Source organism: Periplaneta americana, chromosome 6 (genome assembly GCF_040183065.1).
Source record: "Periplaneta americana isolate PAMFEO1 chromosome 6, P.americana_PAMFEO1_priV1, whole genome shotgun sequence".
NCBI classification, from domain to species: Eukaryota; Metazoa; Arthropoda; class Insecta; order Blattodea; family Blattidae; genus Periplaneta; species Periplaneta americana.
Window position 1 is genome coordinate 15,239,991 of NC_091122.1, and position 14,033 is coordinate 15,254,023.

At 38.3% G+C, this 14,033-nt stretch overlaps 1 protein-coding gene across 1 annotated transcript in view; it reads left to right on the forward strand.

The window, feature by feature from the left end:
- Positions 1-2,739: 2,739 nt before the first annotated feature.
- Positions 2,740-14,033, forward strand: part of LOC138701023 (uncharacterized) — a 40,202-nt gene continuing 28,908 nt past the window's right edge. Inside the window, exon 1 of the mRNA XM_069827519.1 lies at positions 2,740-3,032. Within this exon, the coding sequence (XP_069683620.1) occupies positions 2,880-3,032 (153 nt within the window). The 5' untranslated portion in view covers positions 2,740-2,879. The remainder of the gene's footprint in view (positions 3,033-14,033) is intronic.

Below are 14,033 nucleotides of genomic sequence, written 5' to 3' on the forward strand. Positions count from 1 at the left end.
TCATAATTTTCATACGAGCGTCTTAATTACCATTATAGGCAAGTTTCATACGACTTTTTATGCTTGACCATATTTCTAACTTGAAATTATTCAGAAGTATTAATTTTATTCGTATCTGACTGAAGATCGGAAGTGACCTTGTGTATAGCTCGTAAATTGTGAGATGTGCGCAGACGCGAAAGTACTGATTTTTTTTTCCGAGGAACAATAATGTCACTGACCTTGATGTAATGTAGAGAATAACATGAACTAATTTTGATATAACCTGGAAATTGATTTAGAATTGAAAAACGAGATGACAAATTGAATTTATTTGAATATTATTTACAATTAACGCTAATATTATTATAGTAACAGAACATAACCTTCTGCGACAGTATTGGATTTCCGGCCTCCGTGACGTTTCCCTCGTATTTCGATTGCATATCCGAGAATAATCAAAACCTGAACTTTAATGAATAGGTGTACTTTAATGACATGCATTAAAGGACCGCTACCAGGTGTATAATTACTATATTTCGGCATGGTCGAGCATAAAATCCTATAACAAAAAATGACAACAATACCAGAACCGGTCTTTGAGAGAGCACATGTTGTAATATTGTTGGCACCAGAAGCACTGCTTCATCGAAAATTTTTTCCATTCAATATGTAAGAAAATCATCTGTGTGATGTGCTTGGAAGATGTATTAAATTAACATGTATCGGTTTTTTGTTCGGCAGTGTCCTTAAAGATAATTAATTTAACATCGGTACTTAATATAGGCCCTCTGATCTCCCCTTAAAACAGTTTACGAAAACCTTCAGATGTGGCCATGCTCGAAGAAAATCATAACATTTATAACACTCCCATCAGACAGGCGTTAATAAGTACATAATTAATATAACTGTACCACCACGTAGACGATTCTACCAAAGAACCCCGCATCAGATTCTAATTTACATACATAATGGTAACTTATCGCTAGGAAGATAAAAATATGGAATGACGCTTTAACCAAGTCATGAAGAACAATAATATAAGTTATAAATATCTTCAAATTAGCATTGTTTTTAAAACACGTCTGCTAGACCCTGAAACGTGTACAGCCCATTAAATATAGTTACGGCATTTCTTATCATCGCACAGGTTTAAGACGAAAATATTATGGTTCTCTGTGACAAGCAGAGACTTGCTTCCATAGGCGAAGAAAGAACCGTTTCCTTGGGAAGGGGGGGAAGCAAAGCAAAATCATAGAATCCCCATATAACGGGGTTATCATTTACCTCCTCCCTCCGTTATAGCTTGACCGTGGTACAGTACAATATGTCGGAATATGATAATTTAATAAAGGTATTTTCGGAGAGGGGGCATGTTTCTTACAGTGTTACATCCATATCTGCGATGTTTCGGACCGAATTGTACAGGGCTTGAACTGTAAGCCTAGATTTACTACAAATTATAATAGGACATAATTTAAAACAATCTCTCTCTCTCTTTTTCTCTCTCATACAGAAACATATACATCAATAAAACTATGTAACAGTGCTAACAGAAACATTTTTGTATTAAGCTTTCCTGAAGATATCATATGAAATGTAAACTCTAATTAGCCTATTTTATTTAATCTCGTATTTATAGTCGCGACGCTGTTATTCCTTGCGTGACTCCTCCTCTTTGCTTACGTCTTAGGAAGTCAAGGCTCTATAAAGTGTAGGTAGGTATACTATCGTTCGCCATTTTTCTTCTTTCGTTGCCGAGCTACCAGACGAGGTATCTATTTTCCACACCGTTAAACACTATCATGTCGTAGCTCCTATGATAATAAATCAATCGCACTGCAATTCAGCAAATAATTGAGCGGTAAATAACGTCCTCGTGTGCTTTCTGCGAACGCCAACAAAAGAGCTAAAATGGCGAGCGATTATATATTAAATATTTATCCAGCCTTAGGAAATGCTTAACATCTTCATCAGCGAATTACAAGACGCACACGTTTAAATGTAGCCGACCTGCAACGTGATTGCCTGCCGGAAATTAGAGCGACGGGACTATAAGTTTATACATTATACCGGGATCACTTTTCTTTTTTCTGCATTGCTGTGTAGTATGTTATTCATAGTTCTCCAAAGTGGCGGCCTGAACACCTGCAGACTTCTAAAACATGAGTACAGGCTGTTACAAAAGAAACATTACAGTGCTTCCATTCCTGAAATGAGGAATAGAAATTATTATACATTACAAATTTTTAAATAAATATTATAGTCCAGATACATAAACTGAAGACATTAATTCGTCAATTTAAGCACAGAAACTTAATAATAAACAAAAGCAAACAAGATCTTCTGAATTCAATATTTTCTAACGTTAATAAAAGAAAGTTCAGACAAATTTGGGGGGGCACTGCCCTCCCATAATTCCGCCTATGCTTGCCTCCACAAATGACTAACGTAGAATTACGTCGACGTGGCTCGAATTCGACCTTTGGACGACCAGGATACTCGAATCGCCTTGAACTCTGCTCGCAGCGAGTTCCCTGCATCAATTACTAGAACCAGATTTTTATCACTTAAACTGTCACAAAAAAAAAAAACGAGCCGACTTGTTTATATTTACGTCAATTATCATGTGTAAACCACGTGTCAGTTTTACGCCTAGGTGCAGCAAAGGCTGGATCCAATGGGGCGGCGGGTGGGGACGCGAACGGACCAATCGCAGAGCTCGACGGCCGGACGGCGACTTATAAATGTATAGCAGTGCTGCGCGCCGGCAGAAATAGTCCGGATCGAGGAGCGGCGTGCGAGGATAAGACGCTGTTGCCTGTTTGCCACGTAGTTACCCGCCGTCGAGTCGTCGTCTATTTCGGATTTTTCAAGGCTACGTCCGCTAGTTGGAGAAGATGATGTGTGACACCGCAGTCGAGATGCCCCAGGAGCAGATGGAGACGCCCCCCGCCCTGCAGCGTCTGTGGTCGCGTCGCATGACAGTCACGGCGCCCATGCCGGAAGAGACCGAGCTGGGTGTGCTCGAAGACCTGTTCCAGCCTGCTCAGGTAAGCGCGAAACAGATTGTTAGTTTGCTAGAAAAAAGTCTCACGTACTCTAACCACTCATAATTAGAACCCGAATGTTAGGCATTTATAATATTTTGTGCGAGATCGTGCGTATTTGCTTGTTTTCCGCACAGAACCAATACGCGGTAAGTGTGAAATACCACATTCAGTATTCCCAACGTAACACACATAACAATTTCCATCTTCTTACCGCTTAAGCGCGACATTCATTTTACTGCTTTAGGCTTTTAACATATTATTTTTAGAGACGTTTAACATAGTAATAATTATAAATTGGAAACTTACCACTGCAATTTCACCTAAATTGCAATGTTAATTATTGTTTTTAAATATTTGCAAAAATTAAGTAAAGTCTACTACTCCACGAAACTTATTGCATTCCTGATACGAGTAACATTAAGGAAGCCGTGAAAAAATCAACAAGATTCCAGATGCCGATGTTATATGCTGCAATATGTTATATAAATAATATTGTTAAAGTATTAAAATGAAAAATAAATCATTACATAACCTTACCGTTTGTTTTAAGTTCGCATTTATAGACTGGGGGGGGGGGGGAAGACATACGTATATCACGGCCTGCTGGAGTATAGTAAACACAGAAAATATTTTATAGCAACAATGTTGAAGAAAGATATTTTGGTTTTCCGAAGTTGCCGTCATTAAACAGAAACCAACATGGAGATTTCATTGCAAATAATTAGAAATTCGTCTTTCAGGTATGTAATAAACGATCTTCGCACAAAATAATGTACGATACACGAGCGGTATGTTTGTTTTCAAGTTCTCGGAAATTAAAAAAGCTCAACTACGTTTCGCTTTTTCAATCTTTTCCTCGAACATGAAAACGTTAACATACCGCTATTGTAACGTATATTACTATTTAATAGGCAAGCAAAAAAGGAAATTAAAAACATGACAAGGGCACTGTGAATTTTAAAATTGCCATAATACGCAGGCAAAAAGGCAAAATTTATAATATTTATTTTGGACTAAGTCTAAAAAATTTGTGTGCAATGACTGTAAATAGAAATATAAATTAAAAACATGAAAAAGGCACTGCAAATTTTAAAATAGTTACAATATGCTGGCAAAAAAAGGCAATTAAAGCATGAAAAAGGCAATGTAAAGGTTCATTCACAATGAAAATTAAACATAACATAAGCGTTCTTAACATTACAGTAAAATCAAGACGTCATACCATCATTCACGATGGGAACATAAACATAACAGCAAACATACTTGGTAACCAAGGAAACATAACAACGACGCCATTTCCTCATATTCTGTCGTATACTTCAGCGCTCCACGATTGTGTTCTGTTTGCAAATCACGTAAGCATAAGCATGAAAGTTTGGAGTTTGCAAACTTACATGTTAGCGTCTTACGGTAATGTTTATGTCAATGCTTATGTGAATCATTGTGAAATATTCCCATTTGGTAGCCTGGGCGCAAACTTCTGTGTTTATGTTACGGTTGTGTTTAATTTTCATTGTGAATGGGCCTTTAGTTTTAAAGAAAAGCAGACATTCTGATATGTTATCACTAGGCTTTGTAATTCAGCTACCTATAAACTGGAATGAGGTTGCCTGATTCGAAGTATATGTGACGTCACAGCGCAGGTACAGGTACGTTCGTATACAAAATATTTACGAATCCTCTGCCCTCTTCCTCTAGGAAGTCAAAACCGGGACGCAGTCATAGTGAGTAGTCTTATCGCTCACTGCTCTGACTTGTATTATTTAAATAACTACATCTTTATGGCTGATTGAAGGTCCATTGCAGAGGTAAAAATGCCTTAGATAAGACGCTCAAGCGTGTAATATTGCAGGACATAGTTGAGGATATTTGAACTAATATTTTGTCTGTCAATATAGAGAACATTACATATAAAAGTGTAAAGTAAACGTAAAAGTAACAGTGGACTGAAAGACACTGCAATACCAAAAGTCACAGAAAGTGTGTTGAACGTAATCTAAAAGAACCAGTACTATCACAATCTGAATATTATGAAGATATTAACTCGACGTCTAGCATGGATTTGTGTAGCCTACCATGATGTTCAGTGCCAACATCCCAATTAATAAACTGTGTAATCAAGATGTATAATAAATTTAATAATCTACATTTCAGGAAATTTCTAGAAAAGTACATAAAATTAGTGGGTTTTTAGTGATAAGCGATATATGCTATATCCTAATTAAATACGAAAAATATCAGACAATAGGAATATCTTGTGCTACATCATGCACCAATAACGTCATATACGCGACATTAAAAAATATCTGACCCCACTAATCGATAGTGATCGATAATTTGTTGATGTAAGTGTAGCTTCTTTAGTCATTACTTCTATGAATATATGACGATACATAAATATACGCGCATTATAGAATTCAATTTTTCATACCACTTTACTCATTGTAAAACAGTTGGAAACTCCTGATATTGTCAATTATGAGAATAATTTATGCTTAATCTACATAATAATTTTCCCTGGCACTTTTTAATGGCCCCAATAATGGTGCCACCTATTGAGAACTAGCGGAACTCTTTCAATGTTTGTCAATTTTTTCTGTCTTTGATTCTGAGTAAACAGCCACCCTACCCTATTATCTCCTGGCCTAGTTGCTTCATAAATGATGTCTCCTTGGTGTCACTTGTGAGGTCCAGACCTGTCTTCGGACAGTTGACTAAACAACAACTCCTAAATACCTCGAAACATATTTAAAACTATATAAATTTGACATTTGTCAACCCGGTAATAAAATGAATTTTGCCAAACATAATATACAGAGCTCGAAATAGACCGTAGTGGTCAGAAACGGCGTTCCGGTTCTTGAATTTCAGCAATCTTTCCGTTCCGTCTCGTAAGAAATGGCTATTGTCCGTTCGGTTTGTTTTAATTTTGTATTAATTATATAGGCCTATCATTTCAATACATTTTTCAGTTAGGCCTAAGTTTCAATTATTAAATTGTTAAAAATGACAACGACACTGTCGGCAGTGCTTTATTTTATTATATCATCGTGCAAGTTCTCTCTAATTTATAACTCTTGCAGCATGCGTTTCATATGTTTCCGGAACTCAGCAATACTTTATCACTCCATATCGAGCTAATGATCAGATGTCACAGGCCACTGTTAGGCAGCAAGTCGAATTTCTTATTGCCTAAACTGCGACCAGAGTGCCCATTTCAAAGACTTTGTTTCTTTAATAAAATATTTTGCACTAATTGAATGTCAATTCCGTGTTTTCAATGTCCTATTCAATTCTTGTTGTTTTGCGCATGTCATTTGATATCGCTATGGCAAAGCATGTAAACCTAAATTTCCCACTGTTTAGATACAATTCATATTAATACAGTTTCCTTATTTTGATCCATCTGTTTTTTATTTAAACTTCAAATTAGGGAGGATGTTTTGCCGCACCCTTTATAATCTGTAACGAATTCCAACTATGCCGTGGACGGGTGAAGAACGTGCTTACGCTGTGGTATCGTTTCTGGTAAGTGGTAATTCCCTTGTCGCTGCTCAGATGTTTCCCGGACGCTTAATTTCTTCACGTGGCGACGTCCCCTGGCCAGCACGATCACCAGACCTTGCACCCAGCAATTTTTTCCTATGGGGGCAACTTAAGGCTGAGGCGTTCAAACATCGGCCGAGGACTTTGCCAGACCTAAGAAATAAAATACAGGAAGAAATTGGTCTTATTCCTCAAGAAATGCTAGTTAGAGTGATTCAGAATTTCCGAAGTCGCATTCAACAATACATTGATAGTGAAGGACACTACTTGAGAGACACATTATTTAAAAAAATGAAAAATTCCCACTGTTAAGATACCATTCATATTAATAAAGTTTCCTTATTTTGATACATCTGTTTTTTATTTAAACTTTAAATTAGGGAGGATTTTTGCCGCACCCTTTATTACATCTCGACATCTCTTGAGAAGGCCGTTTCAATTTCAATATTGGAGACAATTGACAGTATCTATTGAAATTTTAGAGCATGCAGAGGCGGTAACTTAAAAAAATGTCTGGCTACCAAACCTTGGTACTTGGTAGACTTTCTTTCGAGCCTCGCCTGCCCTAGGCCATGTCTGAACCTTGGCAAATCTTTCCGCCATCAACTAAAAAAGAACGCCAGGCGGAAGTGAGGACGAGAGGCCGGCCGGCGGCCTCAATGAAATTACAAGCAGCACGTAAAAAGTAAAAACAGTTTCAACGTCCGTCCTTGGTCCACAGAGCGTTCACACGCCGTGGGCGAGTCTTCAGGAATTTCAAGTAGCTGTAAACAGTCAGAACTGGATGCATGCGCTTACTCACCTCTCGGTATATCTGGTAAACAACATCGCGTTTATTGCCCCTGCTATATTACGTTTTTGATGTGTTTTTTTATATTTTCTCACATGAATGAATCATTACGTAATTTACACACAGCAATGTCAGTTTCCCCTTAATGAAGCTCATTACTACAATATTCAGTCGCACGATAAAACGTATTTGTTCCATGCATTACAACAGCCTCTGTTTGTTTCATAAGTGGATACGCAAGTTCAGCGAAATCATCTGCACCGGAGAAAAACTAGACTTTAATGGAATTGAATTGAATTTCGGGAGGGGGCACAACGGCCCAACACTATGACCTTTCAAGATCTATTGCGCTTACCCTCTAGCTAAGCACATTTCCAAATCCACAGCAGCTGACTAAGGTTCGCCGCGTATAATCCATCTCTGAATTGGTATCATCCACTCAGAAACCTATTTTCTTCTTCCTTAGGGACGATCTTACTTTTTGGGATGGAATGGAGTTGTATGGATTAGTATGAAGATGGATATCATGCTGTGAAGTTGAATCTCGCGCTGTGTTAAGGTTAGTTCACACTAAACCAGGAACGGAAACGACGAGAACGAGAACGGAAATACTGTACACTTATTTTAACAATATTTCCGTTCTCGTTCTCGTCGTTTCCGTTCCCGATTTATTGTGAACCAGCCTTTACTTACTCGACAGCAATATACCAGTTACTTAGCTTTCTAGTTTTATATTATATTAATATGATTTTATTATTCTGAATTATTAATATTTATTTCATTTCATTTAGGCTACACGCGTGAAACGAAATAAATCTTACAATTTGAAACTATATTTGCTGTCATCATTTAACAAAACTTCCACCCCTCTCAACTTCCTTCAGGTCGTCTTCCGCTAGGAAAAGAGTACTACCCCCATCTCTAACTGTCCCTTCCTGCCGGTTCACTTGTTTCGTGGAATGCCAGACTTTGGAATCCATGCTTCGGAGTTGTCAGAGTGGAAGAATATTCTTCCACTGTGGGAGTTGTTCTATAGTCCGGATCAGCTTACTTAATACCGTAAGGGTGAAACCTAACCATTTTTCCACTATTACTAAATATGTTAATGGCTTATAGTGATTTTCTAGCTCTCACGTTGAATTTTATTTTACCAACTTCGTTTCGAATTTCGGGTATTGACAAATACTACAACTGGCAGTTATTTTCTAAGTGTTATGTTGGCAGCAATGATTTCGGTTTACAGTAAAGCAAACTGATTAAAACACAAGTAAGTAAATACATTTTGAGGTTAGATCTCATGAATCGTAAACTCTTTAGTGAAAGCAGTAAATTTCATGTTGCCTGACAAAATAAATTGTATTATTAGATCATACTAATCCTAATTACCAAGATAATATGCGAGAAGACCAAGAGGAAAATATATTTAATAAATAAATTATTGAACCATTTAGGAAACACCTTGCAACATAAAGATGAGATGTGGTAAATAAGCAAAACATTGTTAACACTATGTTATTATTTCAGTACGTAGCATTGTGATTTTACCCTCTTTGGTGATATCTGGTATTAGTTGGCAACACTGAAGAGACGGCCAAATTAATCTTGTAGGAACTACTCTTACGTGATCCTCACTATACACCCAGTTTTCGGGCAGGCAACCCCACTCGTTTAGGCCAGTTCCCTCCGTGCGTCGCCAGCCGGCGTTCAGGGAATGATAATAGAATGCAGAAATGGTGACGGAATGATGTAGATATGCCATGGGAAAACGGAATAACCCCGAGGAAAAAAACCCAACTGCGATCTTTTACGCCATAAAAATCCCAGGCCTGGCCGGGACTTGAACCCGAATTGCCTGTGTGACAGGCTGAAGGTCTGGCCACTCAGCCACCGCAGGGGTAAAAACTAACGAATCAACCGTGTTCAGTGACACTGACGAAAATCACATTATGCAATATTTATTTATAATACAATGTACCCTATTATCGCGTAAACGGTAACAATTCGGACAAACAGGTAAAATACACAAAAATTACGTAAAAATATTACCATACGTCATTCGCAATGCTTACACGTACAATTCCATCGGATAACTTCGCAGTCGGTACCTACGTCATTAAATAACCTTAAAAAAAGGAAGTAGGCTACTGTTAAGGAAATCTTAAACACAGAATATTAGCAGTCAGGACGAACTGTAAAGTTAAAAAACTGCTCCCAAAACAAATCTAAACCCTTGCGTTTCAATAGCTTTTTTGTCACGCTGTTGCAGCACAACACACCGTTTACAAATATTGGGTGAACAATTTAATTCCCGACCGTTAAGCAGCATCTTCGGCTATCGGAGAGAGCACTTCCACCCGCTGATTACGGAGATAGCGCAATATCGGTGATTCGACAGACCACAAACTACTAATGTAAATACCCTGAAGATTGTGAAGGTGACGACCTAAAAATGGTTTTCCAAACGAAGCTTTCCCAGTTGCAATTCTCATATCAAACAGTTCAGTTGTACGTTTTATTTCGTTGTTTAAATTGCTCATGCAACCATTGAAGCAATCAGAGAATCTTAATCTTTAATTCCTCCAGTCATAACGGATTTTTCTTTCGGTATTTTAAAACATTCGTGCTATTAGCTCAAGTTCAAAATATACATTTGAAGGAATACATCGGTACTCAACTGAAGTCCACATCGGTAAATTATTCTGAACACACGTGAACACACCAATCAAAATAAGACTTGAAACGTGTCCCACATATTCACTTCATCACGTTAGAAGTAATTTTCATAAGTAAGAACTGGTCAAACAACTTGTAGAGCAAGAACACGACTGTATACACGTATTGTTACTCCGTTCTATGAAACTAATCTACATAAGTGAAGAAGTTGTTCCAAGCACTCTGTTAATTAAACAAGCTATAAAAGGAAATGATCTAGTTCGACTATCTATCAGCTCCGATCACATTCATGCAACAAAATAATTACAGCATTAAATGTCTCTACTCCTCTATTCCGTTGTATTCTTTTAAATTTTATATTATTACTTGACAGTTGTTTTTTTTTTTTTTTTTTTTTTTTTAAGAAAATAGGGAGACTAAGGAATCGACAAAATTTCACATAGAAAATTGACAAATTATTCGGTTCAGTTATTAAAAACCAACTTTATTCTACACTTCAGCAGCTAGGCTTAAATTAAGAGTATTTTGAGACAGATTTTGTCCCGCATAATAGTTGAATTAGATTACAGTTTGCAGCTCTGATTTGATTAGATGTGTCGTGCTCCTGTTTCGAACATCTGCCCAATTATTGTTCATGAGATGAAACATCTTCTTTGTGTGAGCATTACTACTTGGTAATCTTAGAACAAAACTCGCTAGTTTTTTTTTTTTTTTTTTTTTTTTTTTTTTTTTTTTTTTTTTTTTATATAAAATTGACATGGTTTGATTTTAAGCGAGTGAGCACTAAAACCCATTTCTGGCAAGCATTGCCTTCTAAAAAGGCTACACATTTTAATGCTAGTCTTGAAAAACAAAATGTATCATATAAATCAATATCATTCACGGCAAAACCAAAAGTTTAGAATAAAAAAAATATATTATGCAAAAATAAGGGAGAAAAATGCTCGAAGAGAAAAATAATACGGGAGCCGGGAGTCTGTTAAAAATTAGAGACAAAGACGAGAGAACCCGAGAAATACGGAAGGGTTGGCAACCCTAGTGACAGAGGACATAGCAGCAATAATGGAAATGAAGATAAGAAGTTCTACGGTCAGAAATTTTCATGTAAAATTTCTACCTCGGAACTAGAGAGATGGCGGTGCGCAACTTCTAATCACTAGATTGTGCACCAATATGCCTGGGTTAAATCCCAAATCTCTCTGCAGTGCATATGAAGAGAAGACACATGTCACTGTTGATAGTGATTCGTCCGTCGGATGAGGACGTTAAGCCTGGCGGCCCCCTTGGTGTTATACGTACCGGCACCGGGTTTCCCCTTCTCCATCTTCATCATCATCACTCATTCCAGACACTACACACTTACAGGAACACTTAGACATACACTCAACCTAGTACACTACATTAACTCTTCACAGATACACATCATGTAGTCGGCCTCGGTAGTGTACTTGGCTTTCTATGCTCGAGGTTACGGATTCGATCCCGGCTCAGGTCGATCGCATTTAAGTGTGTTTAAATGCGACAAGCTAATGTCAGTAGATTTACTGGCGTGTAAAAGAACTCCTGCGGGACAAAATTCCGGCACACCGGCGACGCTGATATATCCTCTGCAGTTGCTAGCATCGTTAAATAAACCGTAATTTACTAATTACACATCATGTACAGTGTGGCCCGCCGAAGTAGTGTACAACTAGAAAAATGTGTCACAGTCCTGCCATCTATCCGCAATATGTGGAACCCGAATCGCGTAAAGTGAAGTGGGTAGGTATTGGATACATACATAATATCAATAGTTATGGAGATACTGAGGTGAATAAATTGGTGAATACTCAGCAGTGAATTATTAAGGTAAGAGGTATGTTGATGGATGTTATGTTTTATTTAACGACGCTCGCAACTGCAGAGGTTATATCAGCGTCGCCGGATGTGCCGGAATTTTGTCCCGCAGGAGTTCTTTTACATGCCAGTAAATCTACTGGCATAAGCCTGTCGCATTTAAGCACACTTAAATGCCATCGACCTGGCCCGGGATCGAACCCGCAACCTTGGGCATAGAAGGCCAGCGCTATACCAACTCGCCAACCAGGTCGACAGGTATGTTGATCCAAAGCACTATTGCCTTTCTTTCTTGGAGGGGTGGAGAGGAATAACGGGTAACACAGGATAAAACACAAGCCAAGAGATAGACTTCCAGTCCCAACAACAATGATATACAGTAAATCCCTGCCGAAAATTGAACACTGGTACACTAGACAGAGACTCCTAACTATCACAAACACCACTGGAACACATAGCATGGAAGGGGGGGGGGGCAACACCAGAAAACAGCCCAGTAAGCGTCACCTGTATATTACAGGACAGTATGCAACGTTGCAGGAGCAGATAAAGATAGCGCCAGGTTGCGCAAGCGCAAAGCTGCGCGGCAATTGTTTACTACAAGAGTCCATTGAACGGGCGGTGACGCAACAAAGACGAGCGATACTACTGAATGAAACGAATAACGGAAACTTCCGGTGGAATATTGAACTGTTGCTAGTAATTAAAGATAACTATCTGCATGCGTCACGGCTACGTCACAAGAGACTGTCGAGCTTCCAGACATGGCTAGTGAGCGGCTGTAAACCTGATACGCTGCCAGGAGATAAATCACTTGCTAACTTCCAGCTTGCAGTTCAGCACGTGAGGGCAAGACGTTGAAGTTCGTGATACATAACACATAAATAAGGCCGTATTCTTCAAGATCTGCGACCTTGTAAGAGTACACACCTGTTACAAGTCCCTGTTATTCTCAAAAGTATTTCTTTACAATTCCGTTACCAAAGAAAAGTAGGAATGTTTTTGGCAGGCAAGAGACAAATTGAGAGCGGCGATACCAATTTCGGACTGGAATAAGGGTGGAAAGTTATTGTGAAAGTGGTGGCCGGCGGAGATGTGGGATTGCATGGCTTGATAGATACATAGGTAGAAAGCGAGTTTTAGTAAGGTTAAGTATCAGTGACAGGTTAGATTTGGTTAGTTCTATACGCATTTTGATCGGTAGATGTGTATGGCCGGTATGGACAGATATTCGCCTCCCTTTGGTAACGCAATTGTAAAGAGTTACCCTCTCAAATTCAACCTGGGAAGTTATGATGTAAATGTAGGGCTTGGCATTGACAATCAGGTATCTTTACCTTCTTTCCTCCTTAAAAAAGCCATCCGGGGAAGGACTTTTCTGACATTGTTACAGACCCAGAAACACCTAATTTTACAAAGTTCCAGATACAACGCATTGCGTATGTTCAGTAAACAAGAGCGTCTAAACTTCTTTAAGATTTTCAAGGTCCGTGGGTTAACATTTGACAACACTGGTTTGGCTATGTTACACACTATGAAAACGCTAGCAGGGGATAATACTAAAAAATTAACATCTAAAAAGGAAATGTGCAGTAGGACAGTAAGCGCGGTCAGAAAGGAATGTCTTTACTCCCCCAGTATCACTCTGACTTGAAATGGCGTGGGACCGACAAGGCCAACACTGGGTTGAAAAAAAACATAGTCTTTGTATTCCCTACTTTTATTCAGTCCTCCCACTGCAGTGGCGAATATTCGGAGCATACTTATGCATGCTGCCCTGTTATTTTTAAAAATACATTCTTTATAATTCAAATTATTATTATTATTATTATTATTATTATTATTATTATTATTATTATTATTATTATTATTATTATTATTGTTGTTACTATTTTTAGTACGTTATTTTACGACGCTTTACCAACAGCTTAGGTTATTTAGCGTCTGAATGAGATGAAGGTGATAATGCCGGTGAAATGAGTCCGGGGTCCAGCACCGAAAGTTACTCATATTGGGTTGAGAGAAAACCCCGGAAAAAACCTCAACCAGGTAACTTGCCCCGACCGGGAATCGAACCCGGGCTACCTGGTTTCGCGGCCAGACGCGCTAGCCGTTACTCCACAGGTGTGGACTTTGTTACTATTATTATTATTTAA